The following is a 25,113-nucleotide window of genomic DNA, read 5'->3' on the forward strand; positions in this document are numbered from 1 at the left end:
TGGAGAACTAAGCAGACCTGTTCTTCATTAACTGCGGCTCTCTGGGGATGTCACACACTACCTGTCCGTGGGCTTTATTGAACCGCCTAACCCGCCTCTCTGTTCCATTCTTCTGGGCCCAAGTGAATCATATCCTGCTGCTGACAAGTAAGCAGGGGACTGCGGCTGCAACATGAAAGTACTTTTCTTTCTTGTCTAAATCAGGCAGATTTTTGAAAAGACGACACAGCATTGACTCGTGACATGGCAAGATGAAACGAGAGGTCTGGGCCGGTCTTGGAGCTGTGCAGATAAAAGTAATCAAATGACACTCCTGGAATGCAAATTGGCATTCTTGACTGCAGCAATTGCACAACCATGAAACATCCCTGACAGCAAGCAAGATTAGGACAAAATGTTATGTAAAGCACTGAACTCAAGAACTCTCACTTGAAAATTCAAACTGTAACACTTACATTTTAATATAGCAGTAGTCAGCTCTGCTTTTGTCTGCTTCTTTTTGTAATCACATATCCCTATCTGACAGATATCTTACATCTCAAATAGAAGAAAAAATCAGGTATCAGGAATGTACTGCGGCTATTAACATTTTCCTAATATTAATTGTAAAATATCATGCACAGTTTATTCCTATTCAAAGTCTTACATGCAAACACCACCCAACTTAATATTCTCAAGAGGAAAAAAAGTTTCAGACCTTTCTCAAAAGATACTCAAAACAAAGTTCAGGTTCAAGCTCGTTATTACTTCCCTCAGGTAAAGATACTCCTGTACTTTGGTAAAGTGATTAGCAATCTGGACTTTTAATACAGTGCACTCTGCGAACTAAGAACTTCATTAAGACTGAACAGTTTACATGAAACATCTACAAATATAAAACACAGATACTCTCTAAAGGCTCACAAGGGATTGCGTGTGTGTATGTGAGTCCAAAAAGTAAAAGTTCTGTTAACTTGTACAAGGTCTCACTACTAGGGTACATCTTCAGATCAGACACACTAAGTAACAGTGCCAGAAATAAATTCCTCCCATTTAAAGCACGTATGCGTGTGCACAGTAACATCTGAAACTGCAGAATACAAAGCAGTGGAAGGCAAACAGGCTTAGCCACAGTTCAAAGTCATTAGGATATAGGAATAGATGTGTAGACAAATAGTTAATACAGATCTGTAGACAAATAGTTAATATAGGCTACGGTAAAGGGAAGAAAAATAATACCTGCCACCGGCTTTGACGGTGTTCTTGTGTAAAATGCCTGTTAGAAGAAAAACTCTCAAGCTCTAAACAGATATATTTAATATTGTTTTGATGTCTCACTTAAGCACGGCTTTCAACAATTCCAAGTGTCCACGAAGTATATAAAAAAATAATAAAACAGGCCACTTTCTGCCACTTTAATCCTGGGTACACAGGATTATTTTATGATGTCTTTTGTACGTCAGTTTTACAACAGCTTGACTCTAGGGTAAATGGGAACCATCATAAATCGCACGCTGCTTTCAAAACCACTTTAATTTCTGTCAGCGTTACTGTAACCACAGTCCTGGGCTCACGCTTTTGTGTGTGTGTGTCTGTGTGTGTGTGTATACGCGCCCCTGCATTTGACAGTCTCATCTCCTACACTCCAGTTGTGACTTTGATCACGGAAACAAGAGATGTCACATTAGGGAGCAGGGAAGAGGAAAAAATGCCAACCCGCTATCTCACCTGTATTCTTGTATGTTCCCTCTACATACAGAACACACCATGTCAGATCCCCAAGTGGGGGTAACAATAGCGACGCTGGGTGGAAGCAAACTAAAAAGAAGGGAGTGGTCAAGCCCCATTTCTAACAAATCACTTCCCCGAAAGCGGACAGAGCGGCTCATCACCAGGCGAACTAATTGCACGCTTCCTCGCTGCAGAGAAGTCGCTTCTCGTAGTGGGGCTGTGCTGGAGTCTCGCTTGGCAAAGCCAGCCCATCTCCTCCACCACTTGCACTTGGAACTTTTTTTCAACCTTAAACTCACTTCACAGGAGATTTCACCTAGGGTTTTTCAATGTATATAATTTTTTATTCTGCTCCCTCCCCGGGCCCCAAATCCCACCCTCCAGTCAACGTGCAAGTAAAAACAAATCGGCTCCTATAGAACTGCACTTCGAAAAGAGCCGTCTCTGCAGGGTTGATTTTCCTGCCCTGCGTTCTGCACCTTCTCCGTAAAGCTTGCGGGAACATTTCCTCCCATCTCCATTTACCACGGGAAGGTTCCGAATGTGAAGACGAGGGGAGGGGAAGAGGCAACGTGCCGGGCCCGGGCGGCTGCGCCCCAGCGCACCCGGCACCCACGCCCAGCCGCGGGTCCCTCACTCGGCGGCAAGTTGTAAAAGTTCCCGTAGGTCCCAGCCGCCTTCCTCTCTTCCCCAAGGTCCTGCCAGCGCTCCATTCATCCCCCGCTCCCCTCCACCTCGTCCCCCCAGCCCGTCCCCAACGCCCTGGAGCCTCCCCTAGCCAGCCGCTCACCTTCGCGCAGAAGCCGCGAGCGGGGCCGACCTTGAGGAGCCCCCTCACACGTGCACCCTCCCACCCGGAGCTCGCCTCGGAAACTTGGGGCCAAGTTTAGGGGAGGACACTGGGAGCGCAGCGGGGATCAGGTCGGACCGGGGTTCTGGTCCCCGGCCCGCCCTCCTCAGCGCCCCTTGCCCCTTGCGCCGCGGGCCGGAGGACGGACACGGCCCCCCGGCGGCCCCGGTGGCGCTCGGGCGCGGGGGTCATTTCTGAGGAAGTGTAGAATAAAAAGGGAAGGAGGGTGGAAACTTCTTACCATCTCGGCATGCTGGTTGTCAAGTGCAGCCCCCGCCTCTTGGTCTCCTCTTAGCGGCCGCGCCTGGACCAGCCCCTCGGCCGCCGCTGGCTCCCTCCGTCTCGGCCTTTCTCTCCCTCCCCCTCCGAGTTCCTCCGGGCCGCCGCTCTCGCCGCCTCCGCCTCCCCGCCCGCCCGCGCGCGCCCTCGCCGCGGCCCCTCTGCGCTCAGGTGACTGATTTACACTCGCGCCGGGGTCGCGCTCGCGCCCCGAGTCCCAGCCGGCACAGTTCCCCGGCTCCTCCTCGGGACAAAAAAAAAAAAAGGGGAACGGCCTGTCCCGGGAGGGGGCTGCCCTGCTCGGGGGAGGCGGGGGACCGGCGGGCGAGGTGACCTCGGCGGCCGTGCAAGCCCCACAAGTTTTTCCTCTCTTTGCAGAATTGTCGTGACTACAATGTTGCTTCCCTTTTGCAAAATAAAAGTCGGTTCGTTGTGTTGTTTGTCCTCAGAGGTCCAGGGGCTTGGGGAAGGAGGATATATGTTTCTCCCTCCCCCACGCCCTGTGACTTGTGTGGGGGCTTTTCGTTTGTTGTTTGGGTTTTTCTTGCTCTCTTTCAGGGGATGGAAAAAACAACTTTATGGTGATGGAAAAACAACCCTGGCGCCCCCCAGGGAGCTGCGGGCGTGGAGGTGGAGGTGGCCGCTAGCGCCCAGCTGTCACAAAAAAAAAAAAAAAATTGCGGGGCGGGGGGGGGGAGCGGAGCAAGGAGAGGAGGCTGCGAAACGCCGAGGAAAGGGCGCGAACTTTATTCCGACTGCAGCAAACCGCGGCAGCTCTTTCCTTTTCGGGCACTCGGGCGTCTCCGTCCCCTTTGACCAGTTCCTCCTCCCCAGCCCCGCACGCCCCCTCCTCCCCAGCCCCTGCCCTTGCCCCTTCCCCCGCGTCCCAGCCGCGGCCGACCCGGCTCCCCGCGCCCCTCTCAGCCCAGCTCCTCCGCGCGCCGCTGGGGAGAAAGCGAGTGAGGCGGAGGAAAACCCAGGGGACAGAAACCCGGGACGAGAACGTGCTGGGAGAAAAGGCCAAAAGTTGCGCGCAGCTGGGGGAAAAAAGTTTCTCTGGTGGCGACGCGTTTTGTGCCGGCCCAGACGCCGGCTTGCGGCGAGGGCTTCCTTCCCCTTCCCCTGGTCTGGGCCGCGGGCCTCGGGCTGGAGAGGAAGGAGGCTGTCGCGCCCGCGGGGGAAAGAAGTCACATCTGTGGGTGACACTCAGCCGACCCAAGTCACCCTGCCCTGGAGACTGAGAAACGCCGACTACAGCCTAAGCGCGCACACGCCTGCAGCTGAAGGATATTTCTTAAATGCAGGCAAAACACACTCCCCGGCCGCAAGAATGGGGCGGGGGTGGGGGGGAGCTTCATCATCATCATCTAACTAACGTACACTTTGTGCCAAAAACATCTCCGCGTTGTGCAGATTTATCATAACTAGAGCAAACTTTCTGCTTATCTAACATGGGAGGAAGGCATAGGTTTCAAGCATACTCCCTGAGCACTAAGAAATCAGAGAGTCGGCGAAGACTTGGCAGAACAGCAGGTATGGTTACCGGTTCCTACTTAAAAGTGAGAATCATCCCTTTCCTTTCTCTCTTCCTCAAATAGAGGGAGAGAGAGAGAGAGAGACTACTTAATTGCATTCAGAGGACAGAATTAAATTCCTTTGAAAATATGTAGCCTTGGAATTACATAGTTTTATTTTCTTTGCAGAGTCTGGTCTTAGTTTAATATAAATTTTCACAGTAACTGATTTTTAAAAATGTTTCGGGAGCCGCTGATGAGAGTCCCAAGTAGCCACAGCTGTCTTGAAAATGTGATTAGGTGGCCGGGCGCGGTGGCTCACGCCTGTAATCCAACTTTGGGAGGCCGAGGCGGGCGGATCGCCTGAGGTCAGGAGTTCGAGACCAGCCTGACCAACATGGTGAAACCCCCCCCCCCCATCTCTACTAAAAATACAAAAATTAGCCAACTGTGGTGGCAGGCGCCTGTAATCCCAGCTACTCGGGAGGCTGAGGCAGGAGAATTGCTTGAACCCGGGAGGTGGAGGTTGCAGTGAACCGAGATCGTGCCATTGCACTCCAGCCGGAGCGACAGAGGGAGACTCATCTGAAAAAAAAAGAAAAGAAAGAAAATGAGATTAGGCTTATTTTTCACGTGGATCCAGCTTTTTAACACGCACTTGCAGTTCCGTATACTGATTGGGTCCAAATTCCTGACCGTTTCCTGGCCCTTTCAAAGAAGATTTCTGCATTCGTGGATTCTGTGCATCATTTTGTTGTGGGAAAATGTGTGGTAAACACTTCTCCCATATTATTTATCGTAAATACCTTTGAGTTCTGGGCACAGGTTGCGTCTGCAGGTTTCCAATGAAAGACAAGATTACTTCTCTCACTACAGCATAAATCAAAGTATAGACTAGATCTCCCAACAACCATCTCTCTCTCTATATATATATATATTTAAATGCATGTTATCTAAGAAGGCTCATCTTTAAATGATTTGATTAAGGTGTAGAGCATGTTCCCTTATTCTCTAAACATAACTAACATCATCCTGTAGTTTGCAGAAACTGATTACACAAGGGATAATGATGACCAAATGTGCATTTTGAACAATTGAGGATCACAAGAATTTTCCAGAAATGAGCCAAGTTCCAGTATGTTTTTCTTGCATCATGGAGAGATGAGAAAAGCTAGTTGCTAATTTCAGAGTCATTACCTATACAAATCCATTCACACACTTACCGCTTTGGACAAGTGACAGATCAGCAATTGCCAAACAATTGTATTCACACAGAGCATTTTTGGCTGCGCACCTACACTGGCCAACATGCAGAAGTTATTCCACATCAAGCAACCTGTAATTTACATTCCCCTGATTGGTTCCAGATCTATCTGTTTTCGATGTTAGCACACAAACAATTTATGTGAGGCAAGATGCGTCTATTTGGGATCTCATGCCTTTCTGGAGAGTCATCATGATAAAAATGGAGAATGTGTTAGGCTGAAGAGCAGCGCTTGGAGGTGGTCGAAGAATTTACAGAAGGAAGCAAAGCCTAGCATGTAAGAGGATTCCATAGTCTCATTTCCTCTAGCGGTCTGTATGTCAATTGGAATAAAACCTTAAGTCCTTTTTGTATCCTGCAAGACCTGAATTATCTAAACCTGCCTGACTTTTTCGACTGTTTTATTCCATTTGTTCATTACCATGGTGGACTACACTCAAGTCACATTGGCTTCCTTTCTGTTCCTCTAACTTGCAAAGCCCCTTCCTGCTCTTTGCCCCTGCTGTTCTACCTGGAGTGTTCTCCCAAGTTTTCCAATGATTCCTTCTTATCATTTATATCTCAGCTCTAATACCAATTCTGCAGACTCCAGTTTAAATAGCTCTTGGCCCACCACTCAAAACACCCCTCATACTTCCTGTTATTATTGTTGTATCCGTTTTGTGTCCCTTATCCATATCTGAAATTGTCTTCTTAGTTTATGTACTTATTATTTTTCTTCAACTAAAATGGAAGCTCCATAAGGGAAACAACTGTGCTGCAGTTCCTTGGATAACATCGTTTCATTCAATGTCGTTTCATTCAACGTCCTTTTGTTACAAGGCTGAGAAAAGAAAAAAACTGATTCTGGCCACGGCCACTGTATGTGTGGCATTTGCACATTCTCCCCATTGTCTGCATGGGTCTTCTCTGGATACTCCAGTTTCCTCCCACATCCCAAAGATATGCCCCTTGGGTTCACTGGAGTATCCAGATGGTCCCAGTGTGAGTGATTGTGAGTGTGTGTGTGTGTGTGTGCCCTGCAGCGACTGATGGCCTGTCCAGGGTTGGTTCCTGCCTTGCACCCTGAGCTGTCTAGATCGGCTCCAGCCACCTGCACCTCAGAACTGGAATAACTGGGTAAATATTTTAATTATCTGGCTGGGCACAGTGGCTCACACCTGTAATCCCAGCACTTTGGGAGGCCAAGGCAGGCAGATCACTTGAGGTCAAGAGTTTGAGACCAGCCTAGCCAACATGGTGAAACCCTGTCCCTACTAAAAATACAAAAAAATTAGCCGGGCATGGTGGTGTGCGCCTGCAATCCCAGCTACTGGAAGGCTGAAGCAGGAGAATTGCTTGAACCCGGGAGGTGGAGGTTGCAGTGAGCCGAGATCGCGCCACTGCGCTCCAGCCCTGGGCAACAAAGCCAGACTCCGCCTCCAAAAAAAAAAAAAAATTAATTATCCTAATTGTTTGTATTAATCTTTCTTAAGTGCATGTATAGCTCACATTTATTTCAATGTTTCAATATTAGAAGTATTTTGGGGTGTTTATTTAGAAGCTTGGTGATGTTTTGTGACCAGAAATATCCTGCAGGACTCCTGTTTATAGCAGCCTACAGTAAAATGGGTTTTGCTTATTGTCGTTTTGCTTAAAGTCACAGTTTCCAAGAACCTATGCATGACACCGTTGAGTTAGGACTTTGTTCACTTACATAGCCTCAGCCCATAAAACAATGCCAGGCACAAAATAAACTCTTCTAAGTATTACTTGAAGTAATGAAGAAATGTCAAGAGGATTACACTGCATTCATCTGAAGACCTTAAGGCCAAACAAGTTCAGTGTAAGAAAATGCGGGGGGAAGAGCTTTTTCTTTTGGAGAATGTAGCAAACACTGTTGACTTCCTACACCAGCCATCCTCAAAGTATGGTCTTGGGACCCCTAAGGATCACCAAGACCCTTTTAGGAGGTCCATGAAGCCAAAACTATTTTTATTACAATACTGGGAAGTTATTTGCCTTTCTTACCTTCTCTCCTGTGTGTACAGTGGGCTTTTCCAATGACAGTGTAACAGGTGGTATCACAACAGACTGAATGCAAAACCAGATATGAGAACCCACCTGTCTTAATCACCTGTTAAAGAAATGTATCAAAAATGTAAATCAGAGCGCCCTTCTTCTCGCTAATTTTTTTTTTTTTTTTTTTTGTGATGGAATCTCTCTGTGTTGCTCAGGCTGGAGTTCAGTGGCGCAATCTCGGCTCACTGCAACCTCCACCTCCCAGGTTCAAACAGTTCTCCTGCCTCACCCTCCCGAGTAGCTGGGACTACAGGCGCGTGCCACCACACCTGGCTAATTTTTGTACTTTTAGTAGAGATGGGGTTTCATCATGTGGGCCAGGCTGGTCTCAACCTCCTGACCTCAGATGATCCACTTGCCTTGGCCTTTCAAAGTGGGATTACAGGCATGGGACACTGCACTCAGCCAGTTTTTTGTTTTTCATTTTAAAATATGAGTATATATTCATTTCCTGCAGCTGCCATTGTGTCTGGAATTGGTGGATTTTTAGTCTCACTGACTTCAAGAATGAAGCTGTGGACCCTCAACGGTGAGTGTTACAGTTCTTAAAGGCGGTGTGTCCAGAGTTTGTTCCTTCTGACATTCAGATGTGTTTGGAGTTTCTTCCTTCTGGTGGGTTCATGGTCTCGCTGGCTCAGGAGTGCAGCTGCAGACCTTCGTGGTGTTACAGCTCTTAAGACAGCACGTCTGGAGTTGCTCATTCCTCCCGGTGGGTTCGTGGTCTCACTGGCTTCATGAGTGAGGTTGCAGACCTTCGCAGTGAGTGTTACAGCTCATAAAGGCAGTGTGGACTCAAAGAGTCAGCAGCAGCAACATTTATTGCAAAGAGCAAAAGAACAAATCTTCCACAGAGCAGAAAGGGACCCGAACTGGTTGCCACTGCTGGCTCTGGCAGCCTGCTTTTATTCTCTTATCTGGCCCCACCCACATCCTGCTGATTGGTCCATTTTACAGAGAGCCAATTGGTCTGTTTTACAGAAAGCTGGTTGGTCTGTTTTGACAGGGTGCTGATTGGTGCATTTACAATCCTTGAGCTAGACACAAAAGTTCTCCACCTCCCCACTAGATTAGCTAGATACAGAGTGTCGATTAGTGTATTTACAAACCCTGAGCTAGACACAGAGTGCTGATTGGTGCATTTACAAACCTTGAGCTAAATACAGTGTGCCGATTGGTGCATTCACAATCCCTTAGCTAGACATAAAGGTTCTCCAAGTCCTCACCAGATTAACTAGATACAGAGTGCCAATTAGTGCATTCACAAACCCTGAGCTAGACACAGGGTGCTGATTGGTGTGTTTACAAACCTTGAGCTAGATACAGAGTGCTGATTGGTGTGTTTACAATCCGTTAGCTAGACTTAAAGGTTCTCCAAGTCCCCACCAGATTAACTAGATACAGAGTGCTGATTGGTGCACTCACAAACCCTGAGCTAGACACAGGGTGCTGATTGGTGTGTTTACAAACCTTGAGCTAGACACAAAGTGCTGATTGGTGTATTTACAATCCCTTAGCTAGACAGAAAGGTTCTCCAAGTCCCCACCAGACTCAGGAGCCCAGCTGGCTTCACCCAGTGGAGCCCGCACTGGGGCCGCAGGTGGAGCTGCCTGCCAGTCCCGCGCCCTGCGGGACTGGGTGCATGGAGCAGGAAGCTGCGCTTCTCGGGGAGGCTCCCACCACGCAGGAACCCATTGCGGGGGCTGGGTGGGCTCAGGCATGGTAGGCTGCAGGTCCCAAGCCCTGCCCTGCGGGGAGGCAGCTAAGGCCTGTAGAAAAATCGAGCACGAGCACAGCAGCTGCTGGCCCAGGTGCTAAGCCCCTCACTGCCTGGGGCTTGCCGGCCAGCCGGGGGCCCCGAGTGCGGGGCCCACTGAGCCCACGCCCACCCGGAACTCGCGCTGGCCCACAAGCGCTGCGTGCAGCCCAGGTTCCTGCCCACGCCTCTCCCTCCACACCTCCCCGCAAGCTGAGGGAGCCGGCTCCAGCCTTGGCCAGCCCAAAAAGGTGCAGCGGTGGGCTGAAGGGCTCATCAAGCACGGCCAGAGTGGGCGCCAACGCTGAGGAGGCGCCAAGAGCGAGCGTGGGCTACGAGGGCTGCCAGCACACTGTCACCTCTCACCGTGACAAATTATCACAGATTTAGTGGATTAAACAACACAAATTCATTATCATTTTAGAGGTCAGAAATCTGAAATAGGTTTCACTAAACTAAAACATGTTTGTGAGCCTGTGTTTCTTTTTGGAGTCCCTAGAGGAGAATCTATTTCCTTCTTTCTTACAGATTCTAAAGATCACCCCCATTCCTTGGCTTATGGCCCCCTTCCATCTTCAAAGCCTGTAATAACCAGACATGTCTTTCTCGTGCCATACTACTGTGACACTGAGCCTTCTCCCTCCCTCTTTCAATTATAAGTACCTGAGTGATTACACTGGCTCTATCTAGATGATGCAGGATAATCTCCCCATCTCAAGATCCTTAATTTAATCATATCTGCATATTCACAGGTTTCAGGGATTAGGATATGAACCATCATTAGGGGTCATTATTCTGTCTACCACAGTATAGTAACAAGTGATGAGTTTAATATTGTTATTTTAAATGAATTAATAACTTAAATTTTTCTCATAAAATAAACATCAGTAGTTACTGATGTTTATCAACAAAAGCTCTGGGCGGCGTGGTGGCTCACGCATGTAATCCCAGCACTTTGCGAGGTCGAGGCGGGCAGAGCACCTGAAATCAGGAGTTCAATACCAGCCTGACCAACGTGGAGAAACTCTGTCTCTACTAAAACTACAAAATTAGCCGGGCGTGGTGCCGCATACCTGTAATCCCAGCTACTCGGGAGGTTGAGGCAGGAGAATCGCTTAAGCCCACGAGGCGGAGGTTGCAGTGAGCCGAAACTGTGCCATTGCACTCCAGGCTGGGCAACAAGAGCGAAACTCTGTCTCAAAAAAAAAAAAAAGCTCTTTGAATTCTTCAATAATTTTTAAGAGGTCATGAGATCTTGGCTGCGCGTGGTGGCTCACACCTGTAATCCCAGCACTTTGGGAGCCCAAGGTGGGTGGATTGCCTGAGGTCAGGAATTCAAGACTAGCCTGGCCAGCCCGGCAAAACCCCGTCTCTACTAAAAATACAAAAACTAGCCGGGCATGGTGGCGGGCGCCCTACTGTAATCCCAGCTATTCGGGAGGCTAAGACAGGAAAATCCCTCGAACCCAGGAGGCAGAGGTTGCAGTGACCCGGGATGATGCCACTGCACTCCAGCCTGGGCGACAGAGCAAGACTCCGTCTCAAAAAAAAAAAAGAAACAAAAATCGTTTGAGGGTGGCTGGTGTACACAACAGTTAGTATCCCTTCCATACCTCAGGTTAATCTAGATTGTTCTAAGCCCATTATGGTGGCGCTATTCCCCTTTGCTATCATTGGTTTAAGGATGAGCATGTTAGTTCTAGCCAGTGAAGGATGAGGAAGTCATTGGAGGGGTGTCAGGGAAAGATTATGCATTAAAACTAAAAAAACCAAAATGGCAAGAAATAGATTGTCCCTTTTCTGCTCTGGATGTTAGTATATGAGACTGTGGTACTTCAAAGCAGCTGCATGCACCTTGTGACCAAAACAGACCCCACATACCTGGAATGATAGAGTGGGAAGGTGGTAAGCCCCGGAGCTCTTGATGATGTTACTGACTTACTGAATTAACTAACCCCAGATGGCGTGAAACTTCTTGTTATGTGATGTAATCAATCCCCTTATCATTTAGTCTATTTTAAGGTCGTATTTTATTAAATGCAGCTTGAAGCTTTCTAAATTACAAGGAAATGACATGTCTATTTACAGTTTCCATGTAGGAATTCCCTCCTGTCATTTCCTATAAAATTTACATATTTTTTTCCAAATTCTGAGAAAAATCTATGAAGAAATCAGTAAAATGGGAAAAGTATTATCATTTATCATTCCCCTGTGAGAATTAAAAATTAACAGTCAACATAGAAACAATACTAGTTAGCATGAACTCAATAGCAGGAAATGCTGACACAAAGTGGAGTTCAGGTGACATTTTCAGAAGTGGTTACCATCTAATCAGTTAGTTTTATTTGTAGTTGTGGCCACATAAGTGTGTGTTCCTGGCCCCCATCTGCTGCTGTTGATGAGTCATTCTTGCAAATTAAGTAAATATAAGTTTATTGCATAAAATATTATTTACAAATCCTATGAGTTGTCTTTCAAGAAATAACATGTTTTAGAAACAAAGTAAGTCCTTACATAGAAAATTTCAACTACACGATTTTGTGTAGTGCTCTTAACTTTTCTAGGAGTTCCTGAATGTTATGTTATTCAAATACTACTCAGTATATTCACAATGGACTACAGTTCTTGGTAAATAAAAAGAAAAAATATATAAATGTTGTAAAAAAAATATGAATTTTAAAAAGCAATTCAATCTCAGTAGCAAAACAAAAATAAGAGCAGACAAAATATTGTCATCACTAAAAGAGAAAAAGAGTTTATATGGAACAATATATACACTAATCTCAACTTTAGCATGCTTTCTGACTTAATCTTAAAAATCTGACTTCCTCATCAATTTGACCAATGTCAACAGGAAATGAAAGAAATTTTCTACCTATGGAAACTTTATCAAGAAACCAAGATCAAGACTATCAGATAGGGCAACTTATGTTTTCTGTTTTAAATGTTTATTTTAACAATGGTAACTTTTTTTTTTTTGAGACAGAGTCTTGCTCTGTCACCCAGGCTGGAGTGCAGGGCACAATCTCGGCTCACTGCAAGCTCTGCCTCCCGGGTTCACGCCATTCTCCTGCCACAGCCTCCCGAGTAGCTGGGACTACAGGCATCCGCCACCAGGCCCGGCTAATTTTTATTTTTTTTTTTTGTATGTTTAGTATACACGGGGTTGCACCATGTTAGCCAGGATGGTCTCAATCTCCTGACCTCGTGACCCACCCACCTTGGCCTCCCAAAGCGCTGAGATTACGGCGTGAGCCACTGCACCCGGCCTTTTTTACACGTTATTGAAATACATAATCTTGTCACAATATATTGGCTCATATACTAATAAGCCACACATTGATTATTACATTCCTTTTTTTTTTTTTTTTGAGACGGAGTCTCGCTCTGTCACCCAGGTTGGAGTGCAGTGGCGCAATCTCGGCTCACTGCAGGCTCCGCCCCCCGGGTTCACGCCATTCTCCTGTCTCAGCCTCTCAGAGTAGCTGGGACTACAGGCGCCCACCATCACGCCCGGCTAATTTTTTGTATTTTTTAGTAGAGACGGGGTTTCACCATGGTCTCGATCTCCTGACCTCGTGTTCCGCCCGCCTCGGCCTCCCAAAGTGCTGGGATTACAAGCGTGAGCCACCACGCCCGGCCTATTACATTCCTTTTTACAGAAAATCTTTGAGACATGTAGTAGAACCCTATCACAAAAAACATTTAGTATTATTATGATCATTATTATTTTAAAAATACATAGGTGTTATGAAAAAAATCAGAATAACGCATGATTTGGGGAATTCTCATGAACTCCAATTTCTTATTTATAAATCAAAAGATTAATATCTGCCAGGAATTTGAAAACACTAGATCTATGTGTGTAATATCAAAGTCTTTTAAAATTTTCCTACCCCTAACATATTTTCATAAATCTGCATTATCATATAGTTATCCATTAATGATTCTATTGATAAATGCAGTAATATTTACCCCAATTCCATTCTCTAACTCTCAGATGCGTGGGATATTGCTGGTCTTTCAAAAACTGTTCCCTCAGGCTGGGCGCGGTGGCTCAGCACTTTGGGAGGCTGAGGCAAGCGGATCACCTCAGGTCGGGAGTTCGAGACAAGCCTGACCAACATGGAGAAACCCCATCTCTACTAAAAATACAAAAAATTAGCCGGGCGTGGTGGCGCATCCCTGTAATCCCAGCTACTTGGAAGGCTGAGGCGGGAGAATCGCTTGAACCCGGGAGGCAGGGGTTGTGGTGAGCTGAGATCGCGCCATTGCACTCCAGCCTGGGCAACAAGAGCGAAACTCCGTCCCCAAAAAAAGGCCCCCGCGGGTGGTTCTTTTCCACTTTCTTATACTGGCTCCTTCCTTTCCTTTATCACATCCTTCCCCAACCGCTTCACACTTACTTCTTCCACACATAATGTGGGATTTCCACCAAATGGTTAAATCTCATGGTTTTTCTCTTGTGTTTTTATTATGGTCTTCCTAGGTGTCTAAACCACCCCAAACTTAATCTGAGATGGAAACCATCAATAACCCTTCCAGATTTCTCTTTTCAACTTTCCTTTTTCTGTCTTTACTCTTTTTTCATCTGTTTAAGAGCAAACCTTTTATTCATCGCCGAATCCTCTTTTCCTTGCCTTCATCTCCCAAATCATCCTTCACTAAATCACACAGGAGTTCCTTCAATTTATTCCTCACATCCATCCATTCCCACTTCATTCCTATGACCACCATTTTCTGCATAACTATTGCAACAATGTTTCCGTTATACTCTTCCTGTCCACTTTCCACCCCCATTCTTACCTGTTTGCTGCCAGACCTTAGCTTTTTAAATTTTGTTTTTATTATATGTTCTTCCCCTGCTCAATAAGTAGTAAATCTTCATTCTTGACCTTTTTTTTTCTGAGACAGAGCGCAGTGCAATGGTACGATCTTGGCTCACCGCAACCTCCGCCTCCTGGGTTTAAGTGATTCTCCTGCCTCAGCCTCCCAAGTAGCTGGGACTACAGGCATGCACCACCATGCCCAGCTAATTTTGTAGTTTTAGTGGAGACAGGGTTTCTCCATGTTGGTCACACTTGTCTCGAACTCCCGACCTCAGGGGATCCGCCCACCTCAGCCACCCAAAGTCCTGGGATTACATGCATGAGCCACCACGCCCACCCCCGCACCACCTTTTTTTTTTTTTTTTTTTGAGACAGAGTCTCTCTGTCGCCCAGGCTGGAGTGCAGTGGCAGGATCTTGGCTCACTGCAACCTCCATCTCCCAGGTTCAAGCGTTCTCCTGCCTCAGCCTTCTGAGTAGCTGGAATTACAGGTGCATGCCACCACACCCAGCTAATTTTTTGTATTTTTAGTAGAGACGGGGTTTTGCCATGTTGGCCAGGCTGGTCTTGAGCTCCTGACCTCAGGTGATCCACCAGACTCAGCCTCCCAAAGTGCTGGGATTACAGGCATAATCCACCGTGTCTGGCTCTTGCCCTGTTTTCCACCATGTCAATGCAAATTGTCATGTCTCCTTCTCAAGGCTCACTTTTTTTCAATGCCCACACCTTGTACAGTGCCTGGTAACTAATAGTTGTTCACTAAGTTTGTGTGGAATGAATAAATGACTCACCCTGTTTATACCATGCTTTTTCCCAATCCAGCAAGAATCCACTGCTCTGCTGGGATAGCCTTCCCTGCACACGTGCATAATTATTTCTGTATTTTTCTCTTGACTCTCCAGCTGGATGCACTACTTCCTCTTTAACGATTTGTGTCTGTGCCAACTTAACTACCACCTATTTCCAAAGGCGGGTTGAAGCCCCTCTGAAAAAGAGGCACAGCTACATTTAGATGATTTATGATTACAGAATAATTGTACTAAGTATCTACTATGGGTCAAGTTCTTTATCATTTTCTTTATATTACTGAATCACTCCAACAAACTATAGAGCCAGGCATTATTATCGCCATTATATGGTTGAGAAAGAGACTCTGAAGCTTTAACTATCTCGTCTAAGGACTACAGCATGTAGATGTCACCCAGATTTTTTTTTTTTTTTTTTTTTTTTTGAGACAGAGTTTCACTCTTTTGCCCATGCTGGAGTGCAGCGGCACGATCTCAGCTCACTGCAAGCTCCACCTCCCGGGTTCACACCATTCTCCCGCCTCAGCCTCTGGAGTAGCTGGGACTACAGGCGCCCACCACCACGCCTGGCTTTTTTTTTTTTTTGCTATTTTTAGTAGAGACAGGGTTTCACCGTGTTAGGATGATCTCGATCTCCTGAGCTCGTGATCCGCCCACTTTGGCCTCCCAAAGTGCTGAGATTACAGGCATGAGCCACTGCCCCCAGCCAGGTGTCGCCCAGCTCTTAAATCTCGCCCTGCTCTCAAGGACTTGATCAGATCACACATCCTTCATGAAGCCCTCCTTTATTTCTGTGGCTCTTTTTCTCTCCCCTCTAAAGCTCCTGCAGCACGTAGAGCCTGGACTACTGATTTGTCATGGAATCACACACCCTTACGTATTTGTCGTTATTTTATGTGTATCTGATTTACCTCCTTAATGAGAAAGTAAGCAAGCTCTTTGAGAGCAGAGGCCCTATGGAGTGCACCTTTCTCCACTCTCCACCATCCCTAGTACAGGGAGATAGGCACACAGAGAAAAGGGTTTAATGAAATAATTTATTAAAATGAAGTTCTACCACTTAAGAATGAAGTATCTTAAGAAAAACACATTTCTATAGGAATAAAAGTCCCTTGTCACAAATTCTAACATTACATGTGCTTTTAAGTTTTGACTCCACTTACACCTGTTCACTCGGGCATTCCCACCAGGCTACTTTGTTTCAGTTGCATGCTCTTCTGATGTATCAGCTTATTGCTTCAGCCGTGTAGTTGTGTCCACCGCTCAACTAGAAAGGAACACTGTTAAAGCCCCATTTATTCTGAGACACGTGTATGACTGCAACACAGTTGTGTCAAACAGAGCACCCCATACATACCTTTTTCATCTTCTGTGTTCTCTGTCCTTTATATAGCCAAAAGTTACCTCTCTCCTACTGTGTCCGGAATTTATTCCTTCCGGTGAGTTCTTGGTCTCGCTGACTTCAAAAATGAATTCGCAGACCCTCCCACTGAGTGTTACAGCTCTTAAAGATGGTGTGTCCGGAGTTTGTTCCTTCGTATGTTCATGTGTCCAGGGTTTCTCCCTTCCGGTGGGTTCGTGGTCTCGCCAACTTCAGGAGAGAAGCCGCAGACCTTCGCAGGGAGTGTTACAGCTCTTAAAGTTGGCACCTCCGGAGTTGTTTGTTTCTCCCAGCGGGTTCGTGGTCTGGCTGATTTCAGGACTCACCAACTTCAGGAATGAATCCAAAGATCGTTTCAGTCACTGTTACTGCTCATAAAGGTAGTCCGGACCCAAAAACTCAGCAGCAGCAAGATTTATTGTAAATAGCAAAACAACAAACCTTCCACAGGATGGAAGATGAGGGAGCGTGTTGCATGGCGGGCTCCGGGGGTGGCCAGCTTTTATTCCCTTATTTGGCCCCACCCACATCCTGCTGATTGGTCCATTTTACAGAGTGCTGATTGGTCCATTTTACAGAGTGCTGATTGGCCCATTTTTACAGAGTGCTGATTGGTGCATTTACAATCCTTTGGCTAGACACAGATCACTGATAGGTGCATTTATAATCCCTTTAGCTAGGCACAAAAGTTCTCCAAGTCCCCACCGGACACAGAAGCTCAGCTGGCTTCACCTCTCACTACCAAGAAATACATATCTCGTTTATGCACTATATACTTCTGCTCAATCTTTTTTTTTTAGATGGAGTTTCACTCTTGTTGCCCGGGCTGGAGTGCAGTTGTGCTATCTCGACTTATTACAACTGCCATCTCCCAAGTTCAAGTGATTCTTCTGCCTCAGCCTCTGGAATAGCTGGGATTACAGGCATGTGTCACCACACCCGGCTATTTTTATATTTTTAGTAGAGATGGCATTTTGCCATGTTGGTCAGGCTGGTCTCGAACTCCTGACCTCAGGTGATCCATCCACCTTGGCCTCCCAAAGTGCTGGGCTTACAGGCCTGAGCCACTGTGCCCAGTCTTTTTTTTTTTTTTTTGAGACAGTCTTGCTCTGTCACCCAGACTGGAGTGCAGTGTTGCAATCACGGCTCACTGCAGCCTCGACCTCCCAGGCTCAAGCCATCCTCCCACCTCAGCCTGCTGAGTAGCTGGGACCACAGGTGCGCCACCACACCCGGCTAATTTTTTATTTGTGTAGAGATAGGGTCTCCCTATGTTGCCCAGGCTGTTCTTGAACTCCTACGCTCAAGCAATTCTCCCACCTCAGGCTTCTGAAGTGTTGGGATTCCATGCGTGAACCACCACACCTGGCCTTTTGCTCCATCTGTACATAAATGTTTAACTCTTGTCCTAAGAATGCTTAGAAAATGTGTTTGGTTAAATTCTAAGGCTCTCACTCTTACTCTTAACTTATGACTGAGATGCTACAAGCTGTTAATCTTCTAATTTGCCTCAAATAAGGTAAGACATTTATTATTTTGCTAGACTAATGTTATTCATTTCTTCAGAACTATGACTCAATTTGTGTAGCCTAAAAATACACAAGATTTTCATGAAATGTGGTGAATCCCTCCCTAAATTACCAACCAAAGTTAAATACTTTAAAATAGGATTTACTTTTGCAACCAAATAAAAGTCACAGAGTGAGTAATCTACACGAGTCCATTAGTCAACAGGGATGAGACTGATGGCCATTTTGATACAGTTGATGAGGTCAGAATGCTGTAGAGCTTTAGGCAAAGGGTAAAAAAGCTGAAGTCTTGTTGGGCATAGCGGCTTACACCTGTATTCCCAGCAGTTTGAGAGACTGAAGCGGGATGATTGCTTGAGCCTAGGAGTTTGAGACCAATATGGGCACCGTAAGGATACTCCATCTCTACAAAAAAAAAGAAAACAAAAAACAATTAGCCAGGTGTAGTGACACATACCTGTGGTCCCAGCAGTGAGCTATGATCATACAACTGACTCCAGCCTGGGCTACAGAGTGCGATGATGTCTAAAAACAATAAAAATAAATTTAAAAAAAACATGCTGTTTACCTAGGAATGTTTCTATTTACCTCAGGCTGAGATACTGGATCTTCAGGGACCAAAAAATAGGAGCTAATGTTTAGTAAATAACCTACAAAGCACTTTACCCAGAGTATCTCATTTTATTTTCTCAACAACCCTGTGAGGTAGTTATTTCCATTGTACAGATGAAGAATTTAGAGCTCAGATTAAATAAACCTTTACAAGGGTCACAAGGCACAAAAAGAGACAGCCCAAGATAGCACAAGCTAGCGTTTCCTATGTTAATGCTTTGGACTAAACAGCCATATCGTCTCATGCCCTCTGACTCTTAGGGCACCAAAGACTTTGGGGAAGTCACAATCACTTCATTACACAGCATTAATCTGCACCCTTGCCGGCAAACAGACCTGACCATTTATTTGGACTCTGTCTACTTGACACATATTATGTAAGTGCACTGTTTGCTGTTCCAAATGTAGTCTTATATAGTTCTTTATTCTCTTTTAATTCCTAGATTTATACTACATAAATAAAGTGTGTATTTATCTGTAGCTTAGAAGTACGTTAACACTCTTCCCTGTCACAGATTTCAGTATAATAAGCATCAACAGTGTTATTATTTAAGAATTTTTTTGACAAGTGCCTTTCGGTATGGCACCACATTGCAAAAGCAATCTGGTGGCTTTGTGCAATTGCTGTACACACTTGGTAATGAATAAATTCTGTTGGCTCTTTTGGAGGAGTCAGAAGGGAGCCTTGGTTTATTAGAGTTGTGGCCTAAAAACACCGAGCCAGCTCATCAGTGCTGCTGATCTCGTGTCCTTCCTCTGGCAAACCATGTGTCGGATGTGGTAGAGGAAAAAAAAAATCTCCCTTTCAGCAACAGAATGTGTGCAAGCTGCACCCTGAATTATCCCATGTGACCTTGCAAATGTAACACATGCCCTTGTGGCCACAAGGCCCGACAACTGTAATTTCCTCTGCTTTTCATCAGAGCTCTTCTGCTGCCTGCAGCAGGCACAGCACGCTAGGGTACAGCTGCTCCCTGACGCCCAGGACACCTGCCCTCCATCCTTTACTACGAATGTGTAAAAGATTGTCCAATAGGAAGCTGACCCCAGCTGTGGTTATGCAAACTCTGAGTTCATCTTCCTGAGTGATCCATGAAGGCTGGCTTATGTTTACTATTCAGCCAGCCCACATTTTGGAAATACTACCTAATGCACTTGCTGAAGTCATTCCAGAAATCATTATTAGGCAATTTCTTAGAGCAATCCCTGGATTGAAGAGGCATTTCCTGCAGTGACATCATTGATGGATATTTCATTTATGCAACGTGTGTGTATACACATATATATGTATATATACTTTTTATATATACATATACACACACACGTATATATATTTAGCACTTACTAGATGCCGGGTGCTGCTCTAGGTTCTAGGTGCTGATAATAAAACCTTGAGTAGGATTGGACAAGGCTTCTACTTTCCCTGAGCTTACTCTCTAGAGCGTAGGACAGACAATGAATAAGTAAACAAATTCATGTAGAGATAAATGCATTAATGAAAATAAAATAGGATGCTGTAATCCAGAGTGACCAGGGGTGAGGCATTGGTGTCAGATAACCATGGAGTTAAACATTACAATATTAGAAAGCCAAAGAAAGCTTCTCTGAGAAGGTGATGTGCTGCTGGAATTAGAATCATGATCAGCCTTGTAAAGATCAGCGGGAAGCTCCTCCTAGGCACGGAAAACAATATCTGCAAAGGCCCTGAGGTGAAAAAGAAGCGAGAAAGGAATTTAAAGGTTAGTGTGATAAGTGTGTCCCAAGAGAAGGGGAAGAGTGTGAGGGGTTAGAGAACTCGTGTATTCAATCAAAACATTGTGAAAATAGGGAAAGGCCCCAAGATATCTGTCATTCCAGATGATGTCAGATCACAGAGAGGCCACCGTGGGATAGGGGTGATTATATGGTGGGAATCCTCAGTGATTTTCCCTCTTCCAAGATATATTTGGAGGCCAGAATTTCCAGTCGTTGATAATTCTGATACCCAGTTCTACAATTTTATCACTGCCACCACCACATACATTTTGTCATTGGTATCATTTTAAATTTTAGCATTTCCTAGGAATTCATGTGTTGTCTTTTTTTTTTTTTTTTTTTTTTTTTTGAGACGGAGTCTCGCTCTGTCGCCCAGGCTGAAGTGCAGTGGCGTGATCTCAGCTCACTGCAAGCGCCGCCTCCCGGGTTCACGCCATTCTCCTGCCTCAGCCTCCCAAGGAGCTGCGACTACAGGCGCCCGCCACCATGCCCGGCCAATTTTTTTTTATATTTTTAGTAGAGACGGGGTTTCACCGTGTTAGCCAGGATTGTCTTGATCTCCTGACCTTGTGATCCACCCATCTCGGCCTCCCAAAATGCTGGGATTACAGGCGTGAGCCACCGCGCCTGGCCGATGATGTCTTGTTTAAAACTTGATATTGTCTTATCATTTTTTCTGTATTACACTCAGAGTAAGAGATGGACATGCAGGACATTTATATTTCCCGTAAATGCAAAGTGGCTTGACATTTAAAACAAGTATCCTCAAACCCTGTTAAGTATTTACTAACCACATATTTTTCTAAACCGTATTTAAAAATGCTCACTCGAACTTCTAGGACATCATTGGCCCTTACCCTGACTCTCCAAATGACTCTCTGGAAGTCTCTCCTTGTGCCTTCATCCTCTCAGAGCTAATGGTTATCCCCTCCAAGGAACGTTGTGTGGCCTCATCAGCAAAAAGGCGACATACCTGTGGTTTGGTACAGGGTGAACTGAGCCAGGAATCTGGGGAGCAATCCTTTATTCTCATCATTGCCAGTCACTCTGGGATCTTAAGCTAATCAAATCCTCCCTGCGCTTTAATTTATACCCGTGCAAAATGGAAAACATAATACTATAACGGTGCTCTGAACACGCACAGCCAAATCAGATGGAAACAAAACATTTAGGGTATTTGATTTGCTTCGAATTTGAAGACATGACCTGGAAACATCCCGTCACAGAGACTAGGAATTCTTAAGGGAGACTAACATCAAATAGGATGGAGAGAATTTTGGTTCTAGTTTATTTTGGATATGGGCATTTAGATCTGGCCATTGTCTCTTCCTTTGGAGGGCTATGATGAAAAGAATATTGAAAAAGAGCTAACCAGAGGCTAAATTGCAAGAATTTCCCATGCAGAAAGGCTTAACATTCACCTATTCATGCCCATAAAACCACATTAAAATATAAGAGAATCTGACGTTCCTTAAACTCTCTTTTAACTAGCTTGGCTCCAGAACGGAAGATTCTATTTCAAGAAAGTCTATCGAATTCTTACTTTAAATAGGCCATTGTTCTCCCCATAAGGGGCAATGATAATGTGATTGTTTGCAAAGTATTGGAAAGATAAGCATAGTAAGGTAGGGTAAGAGAAGACCCATCAACAAAACCCAAATAAAGACTTGTGGCAAGTCTAAGGAAATGAGGCTGTTCTTCTGGTGGGAAGAATAAGTAGGAAGTGGTATTTGAGATGGGCTTAGAAAAAGGGCCCAGATTACAGGTAGAAAACATGAATGTGCAAAGAAAGAACATGCATGAGGCAAGAAATATTTGTCTGGGATGAAGGAAAGACAAGTAGTATGTGGTAAGAGCAGTTGTTTCCGAATCTGGCTGCGAGACAGAATTAACTGGGGAGATTTAATAAAAACACAGCTTTCTAGTCTCCTTTGCAGACCCTATAAATGAGAATTTTCAAAGAGATCTCAATTATGTCGCCTCTTTTTTTTTTAAGAAAATAATTTCGGCCGGGTGCGGTGGCTCACACCTGTAAACCCAGCACTTTGGGGGGCCGAGGCGGGCGGATCACGCGGTCAAGAGACCGAGATTATCCTGGCTAACACGGTGAAACCCCGTCTCTACTAAAAATACAAAAAAATTAGCCGGGCGTGGTGGCGGGCGCCTGTAGCCTCAGCTACTCGGGAGACTGAAGCAGGAGAATGGCGTGAACCCGGGAGGCGGAGCTTGCAGTGAGCCGAGATTGCGCCACCGTACTCCAGCCTGGGCGTCAGAGCGAGACTCAGTCTCAAAAAACAAAAAGAAAAAAAGAAAATAATTTCAGTTCACCAAGTGATTCTAATGTGCAGTCAGGCTTGGGTATCACTGGAGTAGGTCCTACAGGACTCTGAAGAAACTTGCCATATTTGGCCATGATGTAGAAGCACGTTTTCCAAACTTTAGGTTTGAAAACAAATTTAGTGAGCCCCATCACATATTTTTTGTTTTAATTTTAAAGTATCAGAATGCAGCCAGGTATGGCAGCAGGCACCTGTAGTCCCAGCTACTTGGGAGGCTGAGGCAGGTAGATCACTTGAGCTCAGGAGTTCAAATCCACCTTGAGCAACACAGTGGGACCTTGCCTCTAAAATATAATTACATATATATAATATATGTTTTTTATTATATATAGTAAAGAAAGCAATATATTAACATATATTGATATATATTAAGTACATTAATTGATACATTATATATTACATGTTATCTTAATATATTAAATGTTATATTAATACATTATATATTAAATATGTTATATTAATATATATAGCAGAATGCGTTCTATGTAGTAATGGTAGGAACTTTTTTTTTTTTTTGAGATGGAGTCTTTCTCTGTCGCCCAGGCTGGAGTGCAATGGTGCAATCTCAGCTCACTGCAACCTCTGCCTCCCAAGTTCAAACCATTCTTTTGCCTTAGCCTCCCAAGTAGCTGGGACTACAGGCATGCGCCACCATGCCCGGCTAATTTTTGTATTTTTAGTAGAAACGGGGTTTCGTCGTGTTGGCCAGGCTGGTCTCGAACTCCTGACCTCAAGTGATCTGCCCACCTTGGCCTCCTGAAGTGCTGGGATTACAGGCTTGAGCCACTGTGCCTGGCCATAGTAGGAACTTTCTGTGAAGGATTTGTTTCTATTGTTTGGGTGTGTGTTTATATATATGTTTGTGTTCTGAGTCACAATATAAAATTAACATTTTACTGATTTTTTGTGTCAAAAAAAGATAGTATCTTAGTCTGTTTTCTGCTGCTATAACAGAATACCACAGACTGGATAATTTATAGAGAAAAGAGATTTATTTGGCTCATGGTTCTAGAGGCTGGGAACCCAAGACCATGGCACTGGCATCTGGCCAGGGTCACCCTGTGGTTGAAGGACAGAAGGCAGAAGTGAGCATGCAAGACAAAGAAAAGGGGTCCGAACTCCTGAGATAAATAACCCACTCCTATGATAATGGCAGAGCCCTTATGACTCAATAACCTCTCCAAGACCTGCCTCTCAACACCACCACAATGGCAACCAAGTTTCCAACACTGGAACTTTTGGGGGATGCATTGAAACCATAGCATATGGGAAGATCCTGAATTATAGAAAAGGACTGTATTTATTTAAGTTGGCAATGGGGAGCTTTTGAAGGTTTTGAGGTAGGGAGTGACATGATCAGATTTACACTGTTAAAAATTATTCAGTCGGGAATGTATACAGTAGATTAAAATGAAGAAAAATAAAAATGAAGAGTTGATGAAAACCTATATTCATTACCAATTTTGAAGAAGCAGACTAATTAAAATATACTTAAATCCTAAAATTATTCATAGTTACCATCATTAACATTTTTGTCTGTCAGGCTGGAGGGCTCATCAGGATTCAGCAGGACTTCTCATTATCATGAACATCCATTATTACTGAGCTTCTATCAGCTCAAAGGCTGTGATTAAGTGATATACCTCATTGTATGAATTCTAGAGGGGAAAAATAAGAGGAAATAACCAGAGATGTTTCATAGGCAATCCAAAAAGTGGGTTTTGATCCAGAGTAATCATTAAATTGTGGACAATGTCTTAGTTCATTTGTGCTGTTTTAACAAAATACCACAGACTGGGTAATTAATAAAGAACAGAATTTTTTTTTTTTTTTTTTTGAGACAGTGTTTTGCTCTTGTTGCCCAGGCTGGAGTGCAATGGGATGATCTCGGCTCACTGCAACCTCCGCCTCCTGGGTTCAAGCAATTCTTTTGCCTCCCTCTGCCTCCCTCAGTAGCTGAGATTACAGGTGCCCGCCACTATGCCCAGCTAATTTTTTTGTATTTTAGTAGAGACTGGATTTCACCATGTTGGTCAGGCTGGTCTTGAACTCCTGACCTCAGGTGATCCACCCACCTCAGCCTTCCAAAACGTTGGGATTACAGGTGTGAGCCACCGTGCCCAGCACAGAAATGCATTTCTTATAGTTCTGGATGCTGGAAAGTCCAAGATCAAGGTGCCAGCATCTGGTGCCTGATAAGGGAGAACCCACTCCCTCAAGCCCATTTATAAGGACACTAATCCCATTTTGAAGGCTCCACCCTCGTGGCTCAATCACCTCCTAAAGACCTATTTATTTATTTATTTATTTTTGAGATGGAATCTTGCTCTGTCTTCCAGGCTGGAATGCAGTGGCATGATCTCAGCTCACTGCAACTTCTGCCTCCCAGGTTCAAGTGATTCTTCTGCCTCAGCCTCCTGAGTAGCTGGAAC

General features: G+C 45.1%; 1 protein-coding gene across 2 annotated transcripts in view; it reads right to left on the reverse strand.

Annotated features, from left to right (window-relative positions):
* The window catches only part of BNC2 (basonuclin 2), a 456,158-nt gene extending 453,244 nt beyond the window's left edge, over window positions 1-2,914 (reverse strand). Inside the window, exon 1 of one of the 2 annotated variants that reach the window (XM_003260408.2) lies at window positions 2,802-2,914. Coding sequence is in view for 1 of the 2 variants with exons in the window: in XM_030817343.1 (XP_030673203.1) it covers window positions 2,802-2,804 (3 nt within the window). In the remaining variant the exon portion in view is untranslated. The remainder of the gene's footprint in view (window positions 1-2,801) is intronic. The other variant, XM_030817343.1, reaches the window with a different exon arrangement.
* Window positions 2,915-25,113: the final 22,199 nt, after the last annotated feature.

This window comes from Nomascus leucogenys, chromosome 1a, assembly GCF_006542625.1.
Source record: "Nomascus leucogenys isolate Asia chromosome 1a, Asia_NLE_v1, whole genome shotgun sequence".
Taxonomy (NCBI): Eukaryota; Metazoa; Chordata; class Mammalia; order Primates; family Hylobatidae; genus Nomascus; species Nomascus leucogenys.